The sequence below is a fragment of the Ciona robusta genome, chromosome 5, assembly GCF_009617815.1.
Source record: "Ciona robusta chromosome 5, ASM961781v2".
NCBI lineage: Eukaryota > Metazoa > Chordata > Ascidiacea > Phlebobranchia > Cionidae > Ciona > Ciona robusta.
The window spans coordinates 2713183-2736902 of NC_143239.1; the positions used below are offsets into that span (position 1 = coordinate 2713183).

General features: G+C 41.9%; 1 protein-coding gene across 2 annotated transcripts; it reads left to right on the top strand.

The window, feature by feature from the left end:
* Positions 1-338: 338 nt before the first annotated feature.
* On the top strand, positions 339-18987 carry LOC149735558 (uncharacterized). Of its 2 annotated transcripts, none has more exons than XM_089878990.1 (15): positions 339-575; positions 5397-5440; positions 8526-9563; positions 10193-10351; positions 10663-10953; positions 11712-11819; positions 11885-12006; positions 12073-12307; positions 12381-12497; positions 12574-12771; positions 12838-13116; positions 13193-13287; positions 13360-13523; positions 17760-17823; positions 17996-18987. In XM_089878990.1, the coding sequence occupies exons 2-15, from the start codon at positions 5407-5409 to the stop codon at positions 18452-18454; spliced, it is 3363 nt and encodes a 1120-aa protein (XP_089735116.1). In that variant the 5' UTR covers positions 339-575; positions 5397-5406; the 3' UTR covers positions 18455-18987. The 2 variants fall into 2 exon arrangements, with proteins under 2 accessions (XP_089735116.1, XP_089735115.1); XM_089878989.1 differs by having other exon boundaries at positions 341-575; positions 11616-11819.
* The last annotated feature ends 4733 nt before the right edge of the window (positions 18988-23720 follow it).

Here is a 23720-nt window from a genome sequence, read left to right on the forward strand (position 1 = left end):
AAATATTGTTTATTAAGCCAATGCTTTTATATCATGGGTTAAAAGTTCCGCGATAATGTATCGCGGTATATGCTATCGATTCCGTGCCACGATTTCGCGAAATTCTTCGTGGGGTAGCAGGCGCTGGATAACCAATCGACGTGGAGTGTAACTTGTCATCATGCTACGTGATGCGGTGTGCGCTGTTGTTGCTACAGACTTCCCAATTCGGAATTTGTTTTCGTCGAGCGCGCTGTCGCGATGTTTGGGAATGCGACGCTTTGCCCTTCTCTTACTTTTCTCTCTGTTTACTTTCCGAACGCGGCCGCGAGGACCCGGGTTTGTTTGTAACGTCCAACACAGTGTGTTAACTGCACAAGAGTGATGTTTATTTTGTGGGTCTCGTTGGGTACAATGCTCCTCTCCATGATCGCTCCAGAACGCTTTATTGTTGTTAGGCTCTGTCGCCCGGACAAACAAGTTTAGTCGTCATTGGATCGGGAGCCTAATTTAAGTTACGAGGTATACCGCCTGCCCTAATTGATCATAAGAAGAACGGTTTTCAGATTTTCAACTTTGGAAATACCGCCTAGTTGGTGAGTTTATGTTTATGTTTCATCTCTATATTGTAAACAATATGTTATTTTAACTTTTCCCAAAGTATGCTAGTGTGTGCGAATACCTTATTATTTTTTATTTTATCTTTTTTTTGTTTATAAACACTTTTTATCAACTCTTTTTCTTAAAAAATATCCCGAAAACAAAAAACTGCTATAAAGTTACTTTAAATGCTAAGTTTTGGTAGTCTCAGCCAATACGGCCGGTTCAGTAATCTCAACTGCTGTTGCAGCCACATTGTCACGTGCTCTCATGACCACGTGGTCGGAAAGCGCTCGCGCCGCTGACGAAACACAGAAGGGGATTAAATCGGCGACCACGATAAAAGCGCTTTACTTCAATAAACGGACATTTATGTATAATGAGGGCATACTCGTTATTAGCGTGGCAGAGAATAAAAATCGCGCCATTGAGCGGTCTGTGACGGCCAAGAATAATTCGTCCCAATTAAGCACATAAAACAACCATTCGCTCAATGCATGGTCACATAAGATTAAACAAACAACCTTCATGCTAAAATTGCGCAACTACAGCACTCGTAACACGTCATCGATTGACGTCGCACTTCGTGTAATCGCCCACTATTGCTCTTTCATCAATAAGTAAAAAGTGACGTAAGGGAAATTGTTATGTCGTAACAAACAATTCGTTCCCGATTGATTAAAACAATATTTACCTCTACCTTTTCCAGCAAGTGAAAAAACTGTATCCACTTTTTTTCTGCTAAAATGACCTATTTTTGCGAAACGACTTTTACCAAAAAGGTCATCGACCGGAGACGTAAATACTTAGGGAAACGCCTGACCAGATGAATGCGTCGTCATGGCCATTATAGCATTGTGTCTTTGGTCGTTCAAACATATTGTTGTATAGAGCGAATATTCGTAACGTATTTACCAGTTTACTCATACAATGTGTTTCTATGTTCCCGAATACCATTATAGCATAATCGATAGGGGTATTTATTTAACAGGTTAAATTAAACACTTTACGACTGAGGGTACAAAAACAACATCATACTAAGAGATAACTCACAGCAATTAAATTTTGGATTTATTTCCTATAGTATGGTGGGGAAAGATGGGACGCATTCTTCTATTTTCTCGTCTTATTTAGAAGTAAACAAAGAACAATCAAAGAATTATAAAATGTTTCCTCACGACTCCCATAGACCGTTGTTATTTGGTAAAAACACAATCGGGATGTTTGAATATTATGTCCTAAGGGTGTCCCATCTTTCCCCACCCTACTATATATCTTTTAAAATATAGCAAAATTTACCGAATAACAAATTCACAACAATATCGGCGCGATTTAAATTATTTATCACTATATGGTGTATTTTGCCAATTAATGTAATTGGACTGACGCTTATATAGCTGCTGGTAAATATAACACAACGATCAAGCTGATAACGACAAATTGCGTTACGTAAATTATAGACCAGAAGTGTTGACTGAACTGGTTTTACGTGGCGATTTTAATTTGGTAAGACACTTTTTATATTTTACATAAAACCAAAGAATATCTTTGTAAGTAATCACCTAGGGCAAGAAGTCGGCTTGGTAACTATTTGATTTAGGGCACAAATCCGTGCTAAGGGACAACTAAGTAATTCACGTCCTATACGCCTTTGTTTTGTCATGCTTTGTCGGTGGTTTCCGTTGCTCACAGTCGCAGCTTATAGCCACTGTTTACTTATAAATTGATAGAAAGTTCCAAGAAACAGGAGCAATGGTGTTGGACGGAAAACCACTCGACGATAGCGACAACGGCTTCTCGTAAACAAGGGAACACGCTTTGCCGTTTCACACGCTTTCCCGCTGTTGTATGCAGATAAGGCTACACAGATGTAGATAACCTGAAATTGCCACCTATGTAGGACTTCGTGCACAGAGAAAATATTTAAAATGTTCTCTGTTTGCGCTTATTGGAACATAACAGAATTTACCGTTACCGTGTCCACCGCGCATGTATTGGATTATAACATTGGTTTGGGAAAATCCAGGATCAAATCTGGCTACACTGCCTTATACGAGAGCGATTTTTTGTTTTCTTATGCGATCATATCGAATGTTCCGGAACGTCCTAAAGTAAAGGAGGTTATCTGGCAGCGAGTTAACGTTTAACAACTTGTTTACTCTGTTCCGCAGCATGTTTTGTCGTCCGCTCTCGATCCATGGGAAACAAACAATACCCGAGAGATTGGTATTTGTTATGGCTATACGCCGATCCGGTTTCAGCCGGTTTGAACCGGTACTTCGAATCGGTCGTGCCCCTTAAACCAACAGTGAGTCAGGATCACCTGATTTATTGGGAGTATAAGAGTTGCTAATGGCTAACACCCAGACAGGGGCCTGCTTATTTTCGAGCTGAGCGTGCTTCAAATGTGTTTTGGCAACTGTGTAAACAATGTTGGTGAGATCGCCGCCGCAAAACGTCTGTTTCCCGTAAATCGCGCCTCGTCGTTGAATAGAGGTCCGCATACACACGAAAAGCTCGGGATCCCAGTGACACGGGGTTACAGCCATATAAAAGACATGATGACGTAGCCAAATGTTTCGGTACGTGACGTGCGACATCACATGTAATTTCTCCAAAGAGTCTAGTTTGAAATGATAAATGACATGTAATTTCCGCTTCCAAGGTTCAATGTCCGAATTACCGTCTTTGTATTGAGCAATCTTAATATAGGTTCACCGTGTTATGTGTGCGTTTTCGCACCGCAACTAAAACATCGTTAAAGCAGTCGGCCCTTCGATCCGGGTAACAAAATTTACGCATTTGATTTATGGCACTCAAAGGTACTTCCTCACACTCGTTATTAATTTTTTGCTTACAAAATTACTTAAACATTTCTTAAAGGCAAGTAAACTAAATGAAAATCATTGAAATTGAAAATAGCGCATCTGTCGTTACCCGAATAAATTTCTACCACACGGTGCCAGTAAAGAGCCGTGCCCATGTGGACCAGGATTTTGTTTGATAAGATTACCTTTCTTGCCGCATATACGCCTAACATAAAAGTTAAATAACTAGAACATATTTATTATGAACCTGTCCAATGGCGTAATGTAATAAAGTTTAAAATATACTTTAACACATAGGCGCATGCTCATTTTCAGAGTTAATGCTTTTTTGACATTTTTTCTTTTACACGAAACTTGTCCATATATTTTGGACTTCAGACTAAACACGCTACAGGTACTTGCTTATCGAATTCGGTTCAAAGGTTGTCCCGCTTTAGAATTATTTATCGAAAAGTGTACCCCCATTTTCCGGTGGTTACAAACGGTACCAGTATAAACATCCGATGCAGATTGGCTGCGCGCACCAATTCACACGCGATTACTCATTTGTATTGCGTCCCTTTACTCGCTGGTTTAATTCTCGTATCTTTTGCCTAACCTGCGCTTTTTAATCTGGATTCCATGAAACGGATAAAGAGTAAACGAAATCAACGAAACTATAGATTTGAAACCTTAGTATGTGTATTATATTAGGGTGAGGAAAGATGGGACATCTTTTCAATCTATATTCGCGTCCCATAAGATAGTAAACAAAAAAAAAACAGTCACTAAATAACAGTCCCCACGACCACAAAGACCATTGTTAATTATTCAAAACAGATAAGGGTATTTGGATATTATAAGCTAAAGGTGTTCCAACTTCCCCTACATTACTATATCAGAAAATAGGCGAAATAATTTTTAAGAAATGTTAATGGGAAAATTGAGGTAAATGTGTACTGAAGAGAATATAAAGGACTCAAAATGTCTGTATACAGATTTAATGTTTGAGACACCATTATGATAATTTAAAATCATTAATAATAAAACATCGTCGGCCTCCTGTAAATTAATATTGGTTCATTTTTCTACCAAACAACAACAACAGTAAATCGGTTTAACTAACTCGGTCCATACAAAAGTAAGGATGTGTCATTCGTCTTGTCAGCAATACAGACACGTAAACTTTTCAAAGGTTAATAGAAGCTCACCACGACTAAGTAGGTGCTTCTGTGACGTCACCAATCTGTGATGTCATAAATCACAAACGTGAAAATAGAAACAACATCCGTCCTAGCTTTAGATCTAACGTCAACAACTTACGTCACAATACTACTGGCACTTCCGGTTTGCTGAGTGCAGCGAATATGACAGATGTCACGTTCCTGGGACAACGCCAATAGAAACAGCGAATGACGCAGCGCTGGTCACCGGCTATACATAGTATTTCTTGGGCGGGAAGTTTTCTTACAAGTTTCGTTTCCGCCTCATAAAAGTAAGACGTATTAACGCCGCTAAACGCAAGCTTTTTTAATCTCTACACGTTTGTTGCTACCGGTATCGAGCGCTTCCGTTTACAAATATAAACAAATAACAATAAACAAGTGTTTACTGATACGTATGTGTATTTTCATTGTAATGTTTATTTGTTATTTCGTGGTGGTACGTACTTTTGGTCAGGCAGCATATTGAATAGTCGTATAGATTAAAATGAACGGGGAATTTGCACATTCCTAAATTAGCTGCGTAACAATACGATTGACGAGTCACCTAAAATGGCAACCATGAAAGTCTCGCTTTTTTGTACGGCAACTAAAAAAAGATAAGCGCAAACTATCAATCGCTATATAGTGATTAGTTTAGGGCAAAATCTGTTTTCTAGTTTCCGGCACGTTATGTTAATTAAACTAAACCGTTTACTGCAAATTTAGGCTTAAAACATCTTAAGTTAACTTCCAGGATAATTAAATCAATTTCCCCCAGTTATTATTATCCATACTTGCTTTACAGGAAAAGAAAAATGGACTCTGGCGCTTCCCTTACAACTGACGAAGGTATAACTTGACCTTATAATATAGTTCAGTACATCCGGTGACCTAAACTTTGTGGGCTATAAACGAACATCTTATATGGCGCGGGTTAGACAAATTTATGACGTTACGGAAGCGTCATTTCTTTGTCCAATCATCGTTATGTTTTCACGTTAAACCAATGTTTCTCGGTCAACGTATTATGACGTCAGAATGGGATGTGACGTAAGCGGTGTCCATCCGTGGACAGAAAATGTGACCAAAGGGAGAGCAAAATAAAATGACTTTTATGTTTTTTAAGGCACGAGTGTTATTCACCACGTATATGTAATCCAACGAATTAGTTCCAGTGGTGTATTACTCAATATCTGTTTGCTCGCTTCAAGATAGTAAAAAAGGTTGTAGCTTCAAGCGCCATTGGACCCTGAAATCAGCATTTTGGTATTTTACAATCTTGTTTTCGCAGTTAAAAATTCTTTGTGTTGGCCAGTTGTCGGTAGCCAGGGATCCAAGATTATTAGCTAGTTGCGATTTAGATTTCTGACTTCTCATTATTGTTGTATGGAAAAGACTGTTTGGTGTTTAGTGTTTATGTTTTGCAAAACAGATTGGTCGCTGTGTGTTGGATGTTTTCCTATTCGCCGCCCACTGAGTGTTTGGGTTGTTATGAAGTGTTAAACATTTCACCGCAAGAGCTTCACGAAGGCGTTTCCACTTCGGAAAATGTGTTTCGACGTCGAGGCGTCTTGAAGTTTCGAACATACCTAAGAATAAAGTAGCGAATACTCAACATAGTGTGGTCAACTAAGTGACGTTAGGATAAACGCTTTTGAGTGGCAACTGCGCAAGCTGAATTCGGGCTTTGTTTTTTTGTTGTTTTTAAGTTGCGTGGTTTATGGGTAGCAACGTATTTTCTATTGTTGTTTTGCAGTAGTGGTTAAAAGTAAGAGAAGGGAAACATTGTACTGGTACGGCATCGACAAAAACAGGTTTCGTGGTCAGAAAGAAACTTTGTTTTTCGCATTTCGTGAGGTAATGGTCAAAACGTGAAGGCAGGGAATTTTTTTGCTTGTTTGTGATTGACGCCTTGAAGAGAGATTGGCAACTTGCGTTCATATTAGCGAATAAAAAGGAGTGCGCGGTTACATGTTTTTACATCGTGTTTATCACTCATGGGAGCTTGTAAGTTTGTCTTGTACTAAACTGGGTATAACTCCCAAGCGTCGTCGAACATTCGTGCCTCTCGGCCGTGCCAATTTAAAATCGCAAACGCGCAGCTAAACAGTTGTTCAATATGTCGTGTACAGCAAGAGCACTTATCGAAATGTTATGAAATATTAATCATATTTAATAAACTGGTTAAATCGAAACCTGAATTGTTTCTATCAGTAAACGAACGCAGTCGGGCAAAAAAAAGAGAGAACGTGGAGCGTGTGAGAGAATTGAGAGAAAAAGGCGCTAGTTGCGTATACGTAAACATGTGTGAGAGAATATACCGCGTCGATCAGATTAAGCGACGATGTATATACCTGATGTGACATAGTGAACATAATTAGAATAAACATTTGTTCAGTTTTGCGTTTTCAGTTTTAGACAAAATTATTTTTTAGCAGTAAATAAGGCAGAGTCGTTTTTTTTGTTTGCGACAAAGCGCAAGGTAATATTTTCGCGGACGAGCAGGTATTTTATTAGTGATGTGTCGAGTTTTGTTCAAAAATTTCTCATGATTCGTTGTCGTTATGACAAGTTATTGTGGCCGCGAACAACACGTATATTTGTTCGGTGAATCACTGCTATACTTGCACGCACTACATTTGCATATGTGACGTTGTGCAAGAAAACGCATTGTTGTTTTGTCAACAAGTGGCTAGGTAGTAAACAAGCGCATATACGCAAGCGTTCCCGACCAATAAAGGTATATACTGCGGGTGATTCTACATCCTGGCTTGCCCCAAACAACCAAAAGAGAGTTTTAAATAGAGCAAGTGCGATCAGGCTTTCGGTTGCTACAATTCAAGTTTAATAGATGTACCGATTGTGCCCGGGCACAAAGAAAGGGTTATTAACGGTCGTTGTTGTCGAGGCAGCCATACCGGATGTATGTTTGCGAGGTTTACATAGCGGAGGGTTGAGAATACCGATATAGCGCTACTGTTTGTAAAGAATCGGTTTGTTGAGTTTTCGTCGCTTTGTTGCTTGATAATTCGCTTTCTGATTGCCACAAAAGCGATTGCGACAACAATAGTTGTTTGTGTTATTGTGCGGAAAGGCTTGGGTAAGCGATCCGCGGCCGTTTGAAAACAAGGCGCGTCCAGAAACGAAACTCAATATCGAGCGTGTTTTTAATAGCATAGCTTTGTCGGTGTACGACAATAGTTTTTTTTTGGGCATCGGAAAATTGACGCGGAGTGGTTGTGTTTACGTCATAAACTTGCCCACGCATCGTAAGTGTGTACATGGACAAAATTCAATTGTGTTTTTCGCGGTCTCCGCTCCGCCAGCCATCTTTAAGCTACAGCGTCGGCCAGTTAGTAGCTTGTTTACTTCCCTCTTTGCGGAAGTTGAAACACGAGCTGGAGTAATATGGATGCAGACGGTTTGGAAAACCTCACTCGAAGCCACTGCACTAGACTGTAATGGCAGTTTTTCTTGTTGGCTGTTTTAGTTTTCGACTTACAGGCATGCGTTTTTAAAAAAGGATTCGTAAAATTTTGTATAAGGTCATGAGATGTCTGGAGACAGCGAGACTGGTATCGCCAGGTATGCAAACATAAACCTCGCGTGAGAGACCGTTGCAGTAAGCTCTAAACTTCGTTCGTGGTTTGGGCTAAGTTTATCTACCAGCAGAGATATAGCGTGCAAGGCCTAAGGTGTTACTCGTTCAAAACCCGATTCACGAAAACGAGAAGTTTTTTTACCAAAGTTTTTGTTATTTTCGGGAAAAAATCTCTCGCCTTCGCGTATATAAACGTCAAGGTCGGCGCTACTATGTCAGTCTGGCGTTCTTGCCGGGAGCGGTCGTAGACAACTGTATGCTAAATAATATTTTCATTCGAATTGCAGGCAATTTTTCAGTATTGTGTTAATTATCTGGATTTTAAAATCACAGCGGACGCACAAGTCCCTTCGAGCAAAGAAATAGAAGAGCCAATTTTGCTTACTCAGACCGAGTACAGAAAAGAGAATCGACGGAGAAAGAACGGCGCTAAACCCCGCAAGATAGTTCACACCGAGTCGAGCTCAGGCGAGTCGAAAAATAAGAATCTCGACTTAGTCCTTCAGCGAGTTTTTAAGAACGCTGATTCTGAACATTCAAAGATGATCGACATTCATGAAACACTGGCGATCTCGCATCACCAGAGTCCGAAAACGTTGGGAGCATCATCCACCTCTCCGGGATCAGTCGGATCCCCCAGCAGTATATACAGTAGTGAGCGACCTGAAGAAACATGCCAGGTGACCAGGAGCCCTGAACCTTTTGTCAGAGTCCGACCACGGAGCAACGGATCGGAAACAGGACCTCCCCTCTATGAAGCAACAGTTCAACACGGTCGTTCCTCCTCCAGTGAAGGCCTCATTTCCAGAGAGCAGACAGCCAGCTCTCCTGGCAAAGAAACAACAAAAGCGGAAATATCTGGGACAAATTACAACCACGGAAACATTGATTCGGCGGTTCATGGCACTCCATCAAGCTATTCAAGCCCCACTGAGGAAATGAACGGAGTAAACAATCCCCTCATGCTACCGACGATGGTGCCATCCACCAATTCAATCATGTCTTCGTCCATGTTACCCATCATGGCGGTTCCCGAACAAAACAGTCGTTTCGCCGAAAAACAGCCGAAACAGCCGGTTATTAGGCACGAGCGTTTCAACGGTCGCGGTATTATCGGTACCAGTGGTTCCGCAGCTCGTTTAACCAGTACCCCTCCGCCAGAAGAGAGGTCCCAATACAAAAGGCCCCCACACACATACCCCGCATTAATTGCATCAGCTATTTTGGACAGTCCCGGGCATCTAATTACCCTACGCGGTATCTACGACTACATCATGAACCACTTTCCCTACTACAAGTACTGCCACGATAAGTCGGCATGGCAGAACTCAATCCGTCACAATCTCAGTCTCAACCAGTGCTTTGTAAAAGGTAAGTTAACTCACTTCAATTGTTTCCCGCTTATCATGAGGCGCGTTCGTATCATTCCCCACGTTTTCGCCATATGTCACTCAGCGCACTTAATATGGTTGGAATCGTTACTTTGCTACGCGACACCTTCCTCTGCTCTAAGCAGAAACACCTCAGCGGCCCATGTGGAAAAAGCAACTGCTTTTTCCAGTTGCTAAGTTTGGTTTGTATTTGGAATCTTTCAGCTTAGATTTAGTTAAAAAAACATAAATCATTGTATTGTGTTTTCTATATTATGTTTACGCGGAAATATAGAATATTTGCGCTCCGGAAACGGCCCTACTTATTCATTCTGCATGTGACAAAAACATGGTTGCGAACCGCGTAGATAAAGCTAATTGTGTGTATGCATATTTATGTGTCGGAAATCGGGCGATATTCAAAACAATCGAAGTTCTGAGAACGCCATGAATTGAATTCGGCATGAGTGGAAAACAATAGCCTGTGAATCAGTCGAATTGCAGCACAGTATATACGTACACTCACTGCGTGACTGGGCGAATACTCCCGTTCGGTCCTGTTTTCGCGCGTACGGAGAATCGACCAACGTGAGCTTCACGGCAGGGGAATAACCGGTTTATTTACTACAGTTCCGAGGTACGAGAACGCGGCCAAGTCAAATTATTGGACCATGACGAGAGAGGGCTTCGAGGAGTTCGGCAACGAGAACAGTTTTAAAAGGAGACGAAGACGAGGAGCAGCACTTGCGCCCATTTCCGCATACAAAGCTAAAAAATACCAAAACGAAGGTACAAACATGTCAACGATGTTATTTATTTCAGCAGCAGTTTGTAGCGCTATATCGGGCATCCCACTACTGCCATATATCATCTGCTGGCGGGTGTCTCCTATGTATAGGTTTCTATAGGGTTTGAATTACATTTTTCCGGATCTGTTTTGCAAGGCTGTGGCGTGAACGTTGAAACTTCGATATGATTGATAGACCGGCACTTCCAATTGCTGGTTTCGTGTTGCATGGCACGATAGTGGATGAAATGTTATGAGTGCTTACGATAGTTAACGCTACAATGGTGTAATTAATCACGTACCCTGTGTTTAGGCAAGAACGGCGGGAAAACAAAACAGGCCCACAGCGAATCGAACAAGCACGCTACGCCAGCACCGTCTGAGGCCACCACAGTGACACAACAAGAAGGGGTGTACACGCTACCCTTCCCACCCCAGCTTATGGCGCTAAACCCTGGGGCTTGGGGCACACCTGATAACAATGCGGGGTACCACCCTACTGAAGACGGCAAGGGCCGAAAACGAGCAGGAAGCCCTGGAGATAAAGATGGTTTAAAACACCCTAGGATGATGGTGCTAAAACAGGGCGATGGTCCAAGCTTAGGTAAGTTAAAAGTTTTATATTTTACATGGTTACCGTGGGACGTTTACGACGTATGTGATGATAAACAAAGTCTCGCGCTCTTGTATCTATAAATACACATCGCGTGGGTAAAGTTCTAAACAAACTTTCTACTGAGCGGTCAGTGCGTATTAGCTTTGCTCGGAAATAGCTCGCCCTCTGCTTCGCAGAACAAACCGACGCGTATTCTTTCACAATACATGACGTTTGTTTGTCTCGTGACAGATATGGCTTGACAAGCAAAACAACATGTAGCGTCATCACGAGGCCCGTAAACAATATTAGTAATGTTGTTGCTGCCCAGTGCCCAGTTTACACTGTGCGAAAGTGTGTGTTGTTATGATGTGGCCACGCGAGTGACTGATCACTGACCGATTTATGACGCAATAGTTATCACTCACCGGAAATGCTGGCCGGATGTTTTACGTAGCTTCTGCACTCACTTTTGTCATGGCGCAGACAAACACTCATCATGTTTACGTCACGGATTTCATGTATTGTTGCGGCGTGACAAGTGCGCGGGCAGAGTTATGCTCTGTTAGCACGCTATACCGTACTCTAAATCGTGCCGGCTATACACCGGGCCTTAAAACGGCACGACTGCGCTAATAATTTGCATTGAGCTAAATCAACACTCTTTGCAGGCGGCATTAAAAGCGACGAGCCCAAGCGGCCAAATTCGTTATCCTCCGTCGAAGACATGCAAGGTACGCTGAATAATTTTAGCAAATCGCTCCTAGATTCGTCCATGATCAACAAAGCTGCATGGAAGCGAGAAGGAGCTATCCCTGGTTTGCTACCAACCACCTCTCAGCAATGGATAAACGCTGCACAAAGGAGCTTAATGGGTAAGACACAACATTTACCTAACTCCCATTTAAACAAGCAGATTTTTAAACAATATTAATTCCAGCATCCACCGGTATGATGATGCCTTCACTTCAGCCCAGTGTCTCTGGTGAGAACGGTTACTCTAAAGCCTCCGGGTTCGAGGACGCGTATAACGAAGCGCCCATCCTACTCGATAATATTGAGGTAATGACCCGTAGTAGCCCCGCTTTGGAAGTCTAAGCTCTTAATCTAACGAACTAATTCCTACAGATTGGCAGCGAAGTGACGATCAGGTACGATACCAGCGAAATTCCGATTCACCATTTCAGATGTCGTTTCTGTCCATACACTTACGTCAGCAACGGTTCGCTTCTATTGGAGCAACACGCGAGGCTCATCCATCAGGTGGAGCTTACCAACGCAAAGGCAAAGGCTGTGGCCGCAGCGGCGCTCGCAAAATCTCAAGAAGACCGAATGGCTGCCGTTACTGCATCAAAGCCTAAAGGTGGGTGGTCACATTCGCTGATAATTCAAGGATAATGGTGAGTAATGGCGGACTAATGGTTCTGTTTTGATAGATACGGCCGACAGGATGATGACCCTACAGAACATGGTATCTGGCATGTCGCCGAGATCAGTGATGGCCGCCGCCCAGTCAGGCGCTCAAAGTATTTTGGCGGCTGCTCAGGCTTCAGGTACGGCAGCTGCATGTAACCCTTACGTCGACGAAAGATCCGAAATGTTAACATATAGTACGTATTCCTTTTACAGGCAACTCCGCTGCTCAGTTTCCATACTCAGGTCGATTCGCCAGCGGGCTCTTGGACGAGTCTATGATCCGATCATTGGCCGAGCAAGTAAACAACCAACAGCAACATGCCGATGCGACCGCAGAACACCAGAATGGAATGGACGCTTATGCTTATCAGCGACAACAAGCACTCAACACGATCCAGCAAGCAGCTTCTGGTATGTGAGCGACCTATACCATATATAATACATAGGGGCTTTGAATAACAACAATAACAACAACAGGTGCTTCGGCTGTTACACCGAGTCTGCCGCAAGAACAACTTCGACTTTTCTACCAACAACTAGCAATGCAGAATCCTTTCCTCGCCAACTCAGCAAATTCAGCATTTGCTGCTGCGGCTGCAAATTTTCCCAGGCAGATGCCTTCGCCTGATATGGAGCAAGCCTCCCAGCTTAAAAACCTTTGGCAGTATCAGCAAAAAATCCTCGAGCTTTCACAGATGAAGTCTGGGCAAAGGGAAGGGTCGAAATCGCCGGAAAAGCGACCAAGTTCACAGCCAGGTTTGTAACAAAACTTGCCAAGTATTAGGTGTAATTTGTGGCGGAAGTTTTATGTTTTTCTTTTTCTCAACCGCAGAAAATAGATCTCAGCCAAGCGCTACTTCACCGTGCAGAAGCCCAGCTTCAAATCCGGATGTCGACGCAGAGTCGAAAAAGAACATTCACGCTTGGGTAAGTGTCGAATTCACTTAAAAATAACACTGCATGATACAGGTTATATAACATTCCAATTAATATATGCAGAAACAGTGCGGTCGTTGCGACTTTACGGCAAAAGGCGTTCACGGACTCGATCTACACTACCGGAAGGCCCATGCCTCCTCCGAGGCAGTGACGTCATCGAGTGCGAGTTATGGCTCTGACGTCATGCCCTGTGGAAGATCGGCTCCGAACTTGGAGTTATCAACGTAAGTGGGATGTGTTTACTTGCCTTTGATCTAAGGGAGTTGATTTCCCGTGGGATGCCCGGTTATGTTGGGCGGCATGTTAATGGCGGATAAAACTGGTTGTAGCTTTAATCAGGGTTAACTTGGACCGACTTGCTACCGCGCGAAGTACAACAGCCGTTAATTGGCGAGAGCCGTTATACACATTGCAAATAGCTTGCCTCTATATAGATTCCCTGCTGCTTATGCGGTTAGCGTTCCGTGCGAGGATACATGCTATCGCGAGGCCAATTAGACCGCTGAGCTCCGCTTATGCGACTGGATTTATTGTGTAAACACGGGGAGACAGACGGAGACAATCCAGGACTGCTGCGCCGTAAACAATCGATTGATCTTCGTGAAAGTTTCATTACAAAACTCTGGCAGAACGCCAATTTTAATGGGGCCATTTCCCGTCGACTATCGACACTGCGAAACGTAAATAAGAAATCGCGCCCTTGTCAGCGAGATTGAAAACAGAAATTTCGCTCCTGTCATGCTATCTAGATGGAGTTTAAGTATTTTAAGTCGTCAACATCATTCTCACGTGCTAGTTGCGTCATAGCATGGGCGAAACACAACGACTTTAGTTAAAAAGAATTGCGCAGCTCTTTGTTACGTCACAGATAAAAACTGGTAAACAACTTGAAGGAAAGACATTGTTGAGCACTTACATTACGGAAACACTGCTACAAAGTATGTGGGAAACACTGACCCGTGCGGATACAAAATAATATCGGTTTCCGTATTATTCTGGTAACTGCGAAACTTTAAATTTGTTTTTGTTTCGCTTGTCTAGGTCAAGTGTCGTGTTATCTCTTATAGGCCTTTAGCTAACTGAGATAAACAAGCGGGAATTCTTTTGACCGAGGGCAACCTTTATCACGTGAGAAGAGCTATTGTGACGCACATAGCTATGCTTGTGGCGACGACCGTTGACCGAAATGTTTCGGGTGATGAGAAAAACGTTTTTACACGAAATCGTCTCGGGAACTGTGAATTCCATCAAAGCAAACGGCGTCTTCGCGGTCGTTTCGAAAATAAGTTATGGCGAGTTATCCGATTACGCAAGTGGTACGAAAACCCTCCGATTGTTTGTTTTATCGAAACATCGCCTCTGCGATGATTCAGTCGCTGTTTTTGTCTACTCCATCGCGTGCTGAGAGTTCCCATCCTGTCGGTGAGTAACAAATCACGGGGGGAGCTATCATAACGTTCGGTCTGACCTTGCAATTGTGTACAGGGCAGAACATGTTTTTTTCCGCGAGGAGAATTGGGCGTGTAAACAACCTGTAACTTGTTCTCTTGTGACTCAGTGCACAAGCGTTCCAAGTGACGCAGCCAGATAGCTCTTTCGCAATTTCGCAATAACAAGAACTGTAAAAACATCGACAGCATTCCAATTGTTTTCGACCACCGAGACAGCATATCATTCTCGTAAACTCTATTTTCGTCACCTGTGGTTAGATTACACATTCTGTAAATGCGAAAAGCGCGATTTCCCCCAAGATCAATCGTTGTTTACTGGGATTTTCACCCACCGGAAACAAAGCTCCGCCATTTGGTTACGTCCGATCAGCCACTGCTGTTGCGGAACCATCACTCCGCGCCTCGGGAACTTGCACCTGGCTGCCGTGGGCGGAGCTTTGGGTGATTGACGGGCGCTTCGCGTGCGAAAGCCGGCTCAGTCGTAAGCTAAACACTCAGGCAAGTTACATCACGAAAATAAACATCGCACGCGAGAGATTCGGCTGGTTCGCACGCAACTTGTGGGCCTGCTGCCCCAGGCTGCTTATCGCCGGCTATCAGACCATGTTCAATTACAAATCCAGACAATGGTATTGGCGCGTAAACAAGAGCCGTCCAGGTCCGTCCTCGGGGGTGATTTGGGCGCCCAAGGGATTCCGGCGCATAATAAACAATATGTTTGATAAAGGGTGCGCCCAATTCAGGCGCAGGAATTGCAAAGTCATTCTCATTAGCATGGAGACGGTGCGGTCGCGGAACGAAAATATGAATCAGTCATGCCGTGATTAAAACGGGCGTGGTAGGAATTTTTTACATTGTCATGAACAAACAATAAATTATGACAAATTTAGCCTCGTCATCTACATTTTACGTTTCTATACAAAGTTCAAATTTCTGGGAACGGCGGACATGAAATACCATACGTGTAATTCGTATAATACCTTAAGTGTTAGTCGTAAAAATGACATTTCGATTTCCTTTTCTCACATGGAAGTTACCACTATGGTAGGCGGTACTTTTCGCGTAATCGTTCGGAATGTAATTGCTAAATTTACCAGCGGGCGACCTGACTGTTGGTATGAGGTCTCTGCCCAACATAAACATTTCGTGCGAAGGCTTTGTACCGATCGAAGCGAGGTTCGGCGCTTAATGCGACCGCTTGCGTGACAGCGAGTAGTAGGCCGATTTAGCGTGGCCGGGGAGAGAATAATAACAACATGGCCGATAGGGTGTACTGCTCACACGCCCTTATAAAAGATATACAATTTTTATAGACTGCCCATTGTGAAAAAGATTAAATTTTAAACGGATTACACGCTAATTGTATACTGATTAAAGGTTTTAGCAAATATGCAACAATTAAAATAATATTTGGTTCAGCGGATATACGTTACGAAATCGTGTGTATACTTGTTTTGTCAACACAAACGGAATATTCCAAAATTCCCTCAATGTTATAGTGCATCAAATTAACCGTGACAGCAGCGCTAATGGTGATAAACCGAAACAGCATTCTTGCCCCTTTTATGGTGCTTGCGGTTCAATTTTAATTATGTCCGGATTATTTATTGTTGTCCCACACAATTCGGAAAGCGACACACGTCAGTTTTGCCGAAAAATCCGGGCAGTCGGATCCATGCGAAGTTGGTGTATAATTATATCGAATTTGACTGTTGAACTTTTTACTTCCACTCATCTTCTGAGTAATCGATATTCGAGTTATGCGGTTTCTGTTGATCGTTTGAAAAATGCGCTGCTTGCGTGCGAGCGTTCGCGTGACAGTGCCCACCGCCGCCATCTTGTAATTTAACCCGCTTGTTATTTTGTTTACGTTCGGCCCGCGGTGGCTCGTCCTGTCTCTTCGTTTTCCCCGCCACCCCACCCATGCTCTCTCGCGTGCTAAAGACAAGCCACTGTGGGTGTGCGGGCACGAGAGGTGCGTTGTTGTTGGTGCGTGCGTGTACTTGAAACCCACTTAGTCATTTGACGTCACTCTGAGTAATAGTGATTGGATTTATCCCGGATCAAGCGCGACAGATTCGCCGCGGCTCATCGGCCAACAAAGCGGGCCCAGTCTGTCGATTTCGGCGACTTTTATTTAAAAGTTCATCAAAAGTTAATTCGCGGATGAACTTTTTCATTTAACCTTTATTTATAAAAAGGTGTGAGGCTTCGCCTTTCCGAACCTGCAGGTGTTTGGTACAAATGTCCCGCCCAACGTGGCAGTAGATCGAATTATCGCATCACTTCGTCAAAGCGAAGATCGCGTGCAATCGCGCCGACCGCACTCTGAATACCAGAACAGATTTCCGATATCATGACGTATATTTTGCGGTTCGTGGCCGCGGAAAGCTCTCTGTACTGACATGTAAACCGGCTGGTTACTATATCCAGACTCCGCCACTGTCTTCTCGCTTTCGAGTTTCTTTTTGACGATTTTTCGGATTATCGTCCGAGATAGCGAGCAACTACAGTTTTGCGTGAGAGATTATTGCAAATGATTGTTGCCCGACACGGCCGCGCGTCACATGTTCGAAAGGGGCTATTTAAAGCGCCTCCGTGGTGAGCGAGCGATCCAAATACGGCTCGCTGGGCGAAACGAGCGATTAGGTCGTCAAATAAATAACGCGAGCCGACGTAAACAAACGCAGTCCTGCGGCAGCAGTCCCTCTCACGCGAGCAAAGGCACAGTCACGCAAGGTGAGCAGAGCGGTGCCGGCGAGCGAGGGAATCGCTATTATTATTTACATTTTGCGGTGGCCCGACTTCGCCTTCGCACGCTACCAGCGAGCAAGCCGACAAAAGACAATGGATTTTGTTTCCGCAGCAGCGCACAAAACAAATATTTGTTACTGTTTAGACTGCGGGTATGTTTAACATTCGGTAGCCTTACCCCACAGAGCGTACAGCACCCATAAATAATTCATACCAACGAAGACATATTTATTATCCTGAATTCTTATTTTTCAGTACCTCGAGCTCAGCTACCGAAAAAGTATCTCCGAATGGTTATGAAATGAGCTTCCGCGATCAGGTGAGACGTCTAATCTATCAATATATTGTAATCCGTAGATGACTAAACGTGAACACAACCCCGAAGTACATATCTTTTTTTAGTATGATCAATGTTAATACCCAAGTATATACAAATTTTCAATTAACATTTTTTGTTCATTTTTTTACTAAAGCTACTTATTTTTTTCCAGCAATGTGATAGCCCGCTCACGTCATCAGCCTACCCCACCCCGCCACTTTCCAATTCCCCATCATACATCAAGAAGAATTTCACTCCGTTGGATTTAAGCGGTGCCGAGAAAAACCTCGTCGACAAGAATACATCTTCCACTCAAACGTCACCCGCTGCCTCTGACGTCAAATCACGCACGTGTCGTCATTGTGACGTCATATTCGGTGATGAGATGATGCATGCCCTGCACATGAGCTGTCACGACAAGACAGATCCATTCAAGTGCACGATTTGCAGCCAGAAATGTCACGAAAAATACTATTTTAACGTCCACCTGCTACGAGGGCTCCACCAAACGAATAACGGCGGGCAAAGCGAGTCGTCGCAAGAGGTCGCAACAGAGGTTGAGAACCGGGAAGTGACAGAGGGTGATGCGCGACGCAGTCGTTCCAACAGCGCCTGCAGTGATGCACGGTAAACTAAAATTCATCGTCGGCTTCACGTTTAACGTGCAGAGAACAAAATATTGTGGTGACACTGTAATATTCGCTCAATGATGTTCCATGACAATCACAAAGAAAACTTCATATCGAAACAGCAAAGCATCTTTTTTTAATTAAGCCGTTGAGTAGTGCATGCTGTCTCACCGTGCTTTGCCGCTATACCGCAAAATCAGTTCCGCCAAATTTTCCTAATTTCTATTTCTTTTGATCGAATTATTTCGTCGCGAAATTCGCCAATTTATTCGTTCCCGCAACCCTGCTGATTATTTATTTTTGCATTATGTCACATGACGTCGCTTTTTGTATACCATATACGACACCTATGGCTGCATACCAAACAAAATGCAATTCAACTTGTTGGTCGTTCCCTATTTTTTTGCTCTGTAATTTGTTCCGCACGCGCCTCCTATTAATAAGTTTTGCCATATTTCGTTTCCTGTAAGCTTGCATGACACAATTGGCGTAGTGTATATATACATCGGGAAGAATAAATTGAACTGCGAGAATACGTGTTTTGTGTTAAACTAGATGAGCATACTCGGTGACTGTTGTAATGAAATCAATTGCGGTTATCTAGATGTGTTAGATCTGCATATAGTAGGGTGAGTGAAGACAGGACACCTAAAGCACATAATATCCAAATATCCTAATCGTGTTTTAAACAATTAACAATGGCCGTTCACCAGCACTGAGCATACTCGGTGACTGTTGTAATGAAATCAATTGTTTTAGATCTGTGAGTAGGGGGGGGGGGAATAAGACGTAACACCTTCAGCACATATTATCCAAATATGCTAATCTTGTTTTTAACAATGGTCTATGAGAGTCGTGAAGATACGGTTTTATAATTCTTTGAATTTTTTTTGTTTACTAAAAACGAGAAAACAGAATAAAAAGTGTCCCATCTTCCTCCACCCTACTTGATCAGGAAGTCCAGGGTTGAATTTAAACCGTCGTATAAACAAAGCATTTTTTGGTTTAAACCAATAATTTTATTGTACTAGAAATTTAACAAAAGTTCAAACTTACTTTTGGAACAATTATAGGTTTTCACACGCAAGTCTTTAGTTAACAACGAATTTAGCGCACTCTAAAACCAAACAATATTGTAAAAGCTAAAATAACATTTTTTTCGGATAAATCCCTGCGTTATAATAAGGTTCACATATTAAAAATAGTAAACAAGAATAACGTGTATAAGGAAAATTAATAATTACATGCGTATCAGTTCGTGTGCATCTTTATATCAATTATTTATTTTCCCCCGTATACGGAACAATATTTACCCGATAACAGTTTCTGGCGTTTTGAACCAAATCTGCAAATCTGCCGAATATAAACCTCAAGTAAATAGAAAAACCGATATCTTTTAAGTTGAAACCAACGAAAGGGCATAGGCAGACGATGGATCCACACGAAATGCTGGTTATAATTAAAAGTGGGTTCCTTGAAAAAACAATGGCGAAAGGTGATATATTTATATCGTACGCACGTCAATGCGGTCATGCTAAACAGCGACATTTGTTTGGCTGATTCTGTGATCTCGCATGATGAATAGGTGCATTTATGGAAGTGGACAAACACCTTATACTCGCTTGAACTGGTATATGATGTGGCGCGACACAGTCTACAAACCTCGTAAATAAGAGCCTTTAGTACACGGTGGAAATAAACGCGATTTCAAGAATGTACACGAATGCGGATAGACAGGGGAAAAGGTCTCTGCTTACAGATAAAGAAAGAAATGGTTTGTGATTTGGGAAATAAGCGGGCTTTATACCAAGAACAATAGCTCTGCTTGAAAACAGCGATGTTGCCTTAAAAGGAACACACGTGCGAAACAGCGGCCTTCCAACACGAATCCCGCACCGCATAATCGATTGTTTATCTACAGATACAAATGTTACAAGCGACGCATAACGCCAATACCAGTTCTTAGAAGGATTCTACCGACGCCTTAACACAGGGATGGGACGAAACACGTTCGGAGTTGAATTAGCCGTGTAAACAACTTCTTAACCATTTGTAATCTCCCGTTTTTGGATCTGTATGTCGTAAGTGCTGAATCAGCCTAGAACGTATTAGGTGTGTGTTGTTATTGCTCGTTATGCTCGTTCTATTCGTGTGTTTTGCTGTAAGACACTAATTTACACAACTTTTGAATAATGTGTGGTCGAATTAGCTTTAAACCCGCTGGCGTGGAATGGATTTTAACTTTTGCGTCACCAGACCGAAATACCAACGAACGAAATTCCAGGAGAAATACAAAACAAGGAATTCGTAATTCAATTGTTTTTGCTTAATTTTAATTTAATTATTTTTGCTAAAATACATAACACTTATTGTACTTAAACCGTAATTAAAATCTATTCGTCAGAAAAAAATCGGATTAGTCAGTAAAAACTACAATTAATATAATCAAACGTTTTTTCTCGCTCATATTTTACCAAGACTTGTCTTATTCTGAAGCGAAAACTATAGAACAAGCGTTCTTTGTTTCAAACAATTTAAGAAATTCAACCAAAACCATGAAAGGCATTTTGATTCAGAATCAGCGAAGGTGCGGAAATATTACTCACGCACGCCATCTGGCGGGCATGTTTAGCAGAAAAATAGGTGACCGATAATTCCTACAGAATGAAGCTTATTTACAGTAGCGTTGCGTAAGATGGGATATAGCTGCACTGTAACACCTAAATTCTATGTTTTCTGATCATGTTTTGAACAATTAACAACGCTTTTTTAGTGTCGCTGCGCTACGGTTATATAATTCTGTAAATATTCTTTGTTTACTACAAAATGGGACGAGAAAGAAAATGAAACCATGTCCCATCTTACCCCACTTTACTCCAGACTTGTTTGCTGATAAATAACTTGTGCTGCTACGCTTGTTTATATAAAAGTAAATTACAAGCAACGTTGTAACTAGGTCTTGGCTGTCAGCGATTTTATTTTTTGTTGAGAACTGTCGAAACTCCCACACATTGTGGCGGTAAAGAGCAATGACCGTCTTTAATTTTCAGCCAATACGTAAGTCGTAAGATTACCAGAGGTACGCACAATTTCCAAACAAGCCGAAATCCTTTACGTTATTTTTTTCAAACATTTGCGGTTTCAATAAAATTAAACTTATAAAAAATATATATCAGCCACAAAGAACTTTTATAAATACATTATATAGTGCTGTGAGGTAAGGTGGGATACCTATAGCGCATAATATCCAAATATCCTGATCGTGTTTAAACAATTAACAACGGTCTATGTGAATCGTGAGAATACCGTTTTATAATTCATTTGATGTTCTTTGTTTATTTCTAAATAGGACGAGAAAATAGAATGAAAAGGTGTCCCATCTTTCCTCATCCTACTATATCACAAACAACAATTTATACACAATTTTATTTGTTTTTTCTAAAACAATATCGCATGAAATCAATTCTTCAGAAACTATCTCTGTTCTAACTTTCCACGTATAATATAATTAAGTTTATAGAAATTCGTTGAAGAGAGTGCCAATAATTGATGTTACACGTTTTAAAGAGGAAACTAACCAAACCGATCGTATCAAATTTAGTTGAGCTCGTATTATATACTGATTAGAACGCTACCGTCACAACCTTAATATAGTTTTAATATTTGAGACGGTTCAAGTTTGGTGTTAAGATAATAATACAGTGCAGGCTGACTAATTTAAAGGAAAAGTTACGGTTTATTTTAGGACTGAATTACTGCAAACCCATAGATAAGACTTTTGTGAATTTAAAGTTATATGAGTATGAGTGTAGAGCACAGTAATGTTAGTAAATGGTCCAACATTTCGGATTTTTTTTGTACAGGATACTGTGGGGTAAGATGGGACACTTTAAGCACATAATATCCCTACCAAATGAGACGAGAAAAGAGAATGAAAAGGTTTCCCATCTTTCCCCACCCTACTGTATTTTTTCCATCTTTCCCCGCCCTACTGTTATTTAGAATATTTTGTTTTCGAGACAAAAAGATAGGAAAATACCGTGATTTCGTCAGAATAATAACTTGTTCATAGTTAAGCGGTTTGTGGCAATCTTGTGTATGAGTGACTTCATTGACGGCGTGTTATTTGTTGGTGAAACGGATATTTTGCATTTTTATGGTCTGTATGTGGCGACAGTCTTACAGACATTACGTAACCAATGTAAAGATTTACGCTTCTGGTACGGGCACTTGCAATAAAAATTCTATATGGGTGAGGTCCTACAGCGAAGGGTAGCGCCATGGTACCAGCGATTTAAGCCTAAGTTAAACCCCGAAACATAAATAAAGGAAAAATACAAGATACAATAGGGTGGGGGCAGACACGACACCGTAAGCACATAGTATCTAAATATCCTGATCGTATGTTAAACAATTAACAGCGGTCTATGCTGGGGGTCATGAGGATACGCAACGTGGGTCACTTCAGTATACTATGGTTTTATAATTGTTTGAATGTTCTTTGTTTACTATCAAATGAGACGAAAAAATAGAATGAAAATGTGTCTCATCTGCCCCCACCCTAATATATTTCGTTTTACTACAAACGAAAATTCAAAAGCCGCTGTTATGACGTCATGAAAAGCTCAGGAGATATCATGACGTCACATGCCCGGGGCGGCAATTTCGAAAAGGAAACAATCTTACAACACACGTGAGGACAACTTGTTGGGGTGGTAGCGAGCGAGTGATTTTGTCAACGATAAACAACCCTAATAAATTTACAAGTCGTCACTTCGGTTCTTTGTTTTTCTACTCACGGCGCCCATTCACTCATATTGCAAAGCTTTTGATCGGGACATTCTGTTTCCCCCGCGGCCCAATGAGGGAAGAAACGACTTTAATGGAAAGAGATGCATCAAAATTACTTATATGGCGAAAGTACAATTGATGGGTGGGGGACGTTACATAATTAGAAGCTGTAAACGACATATGGATTGCCGCGTATATAAGACAATAAGCGAGTTACATGTGTATTCTTAACAGCCGGTATTACACATTTGTCGTACAGCGTAATGTGCTACCTTTGCGTATTGCTACATGAAAAAGTGTAAGCGCAGAATACGAAGTGTTATTGGAGTTTTGTTGGGTTTGAGAACAGTGCGAAAAGTTTATAACGTTAAGTGGAAAAAAAGGTAGTTTTCCTTGGACAAGTAGTATGCTGATACGGTTTAGATAAAGTAATGCATTATTGAAGCGTAAGAATTGGCGAATAAATTATGGATGCTT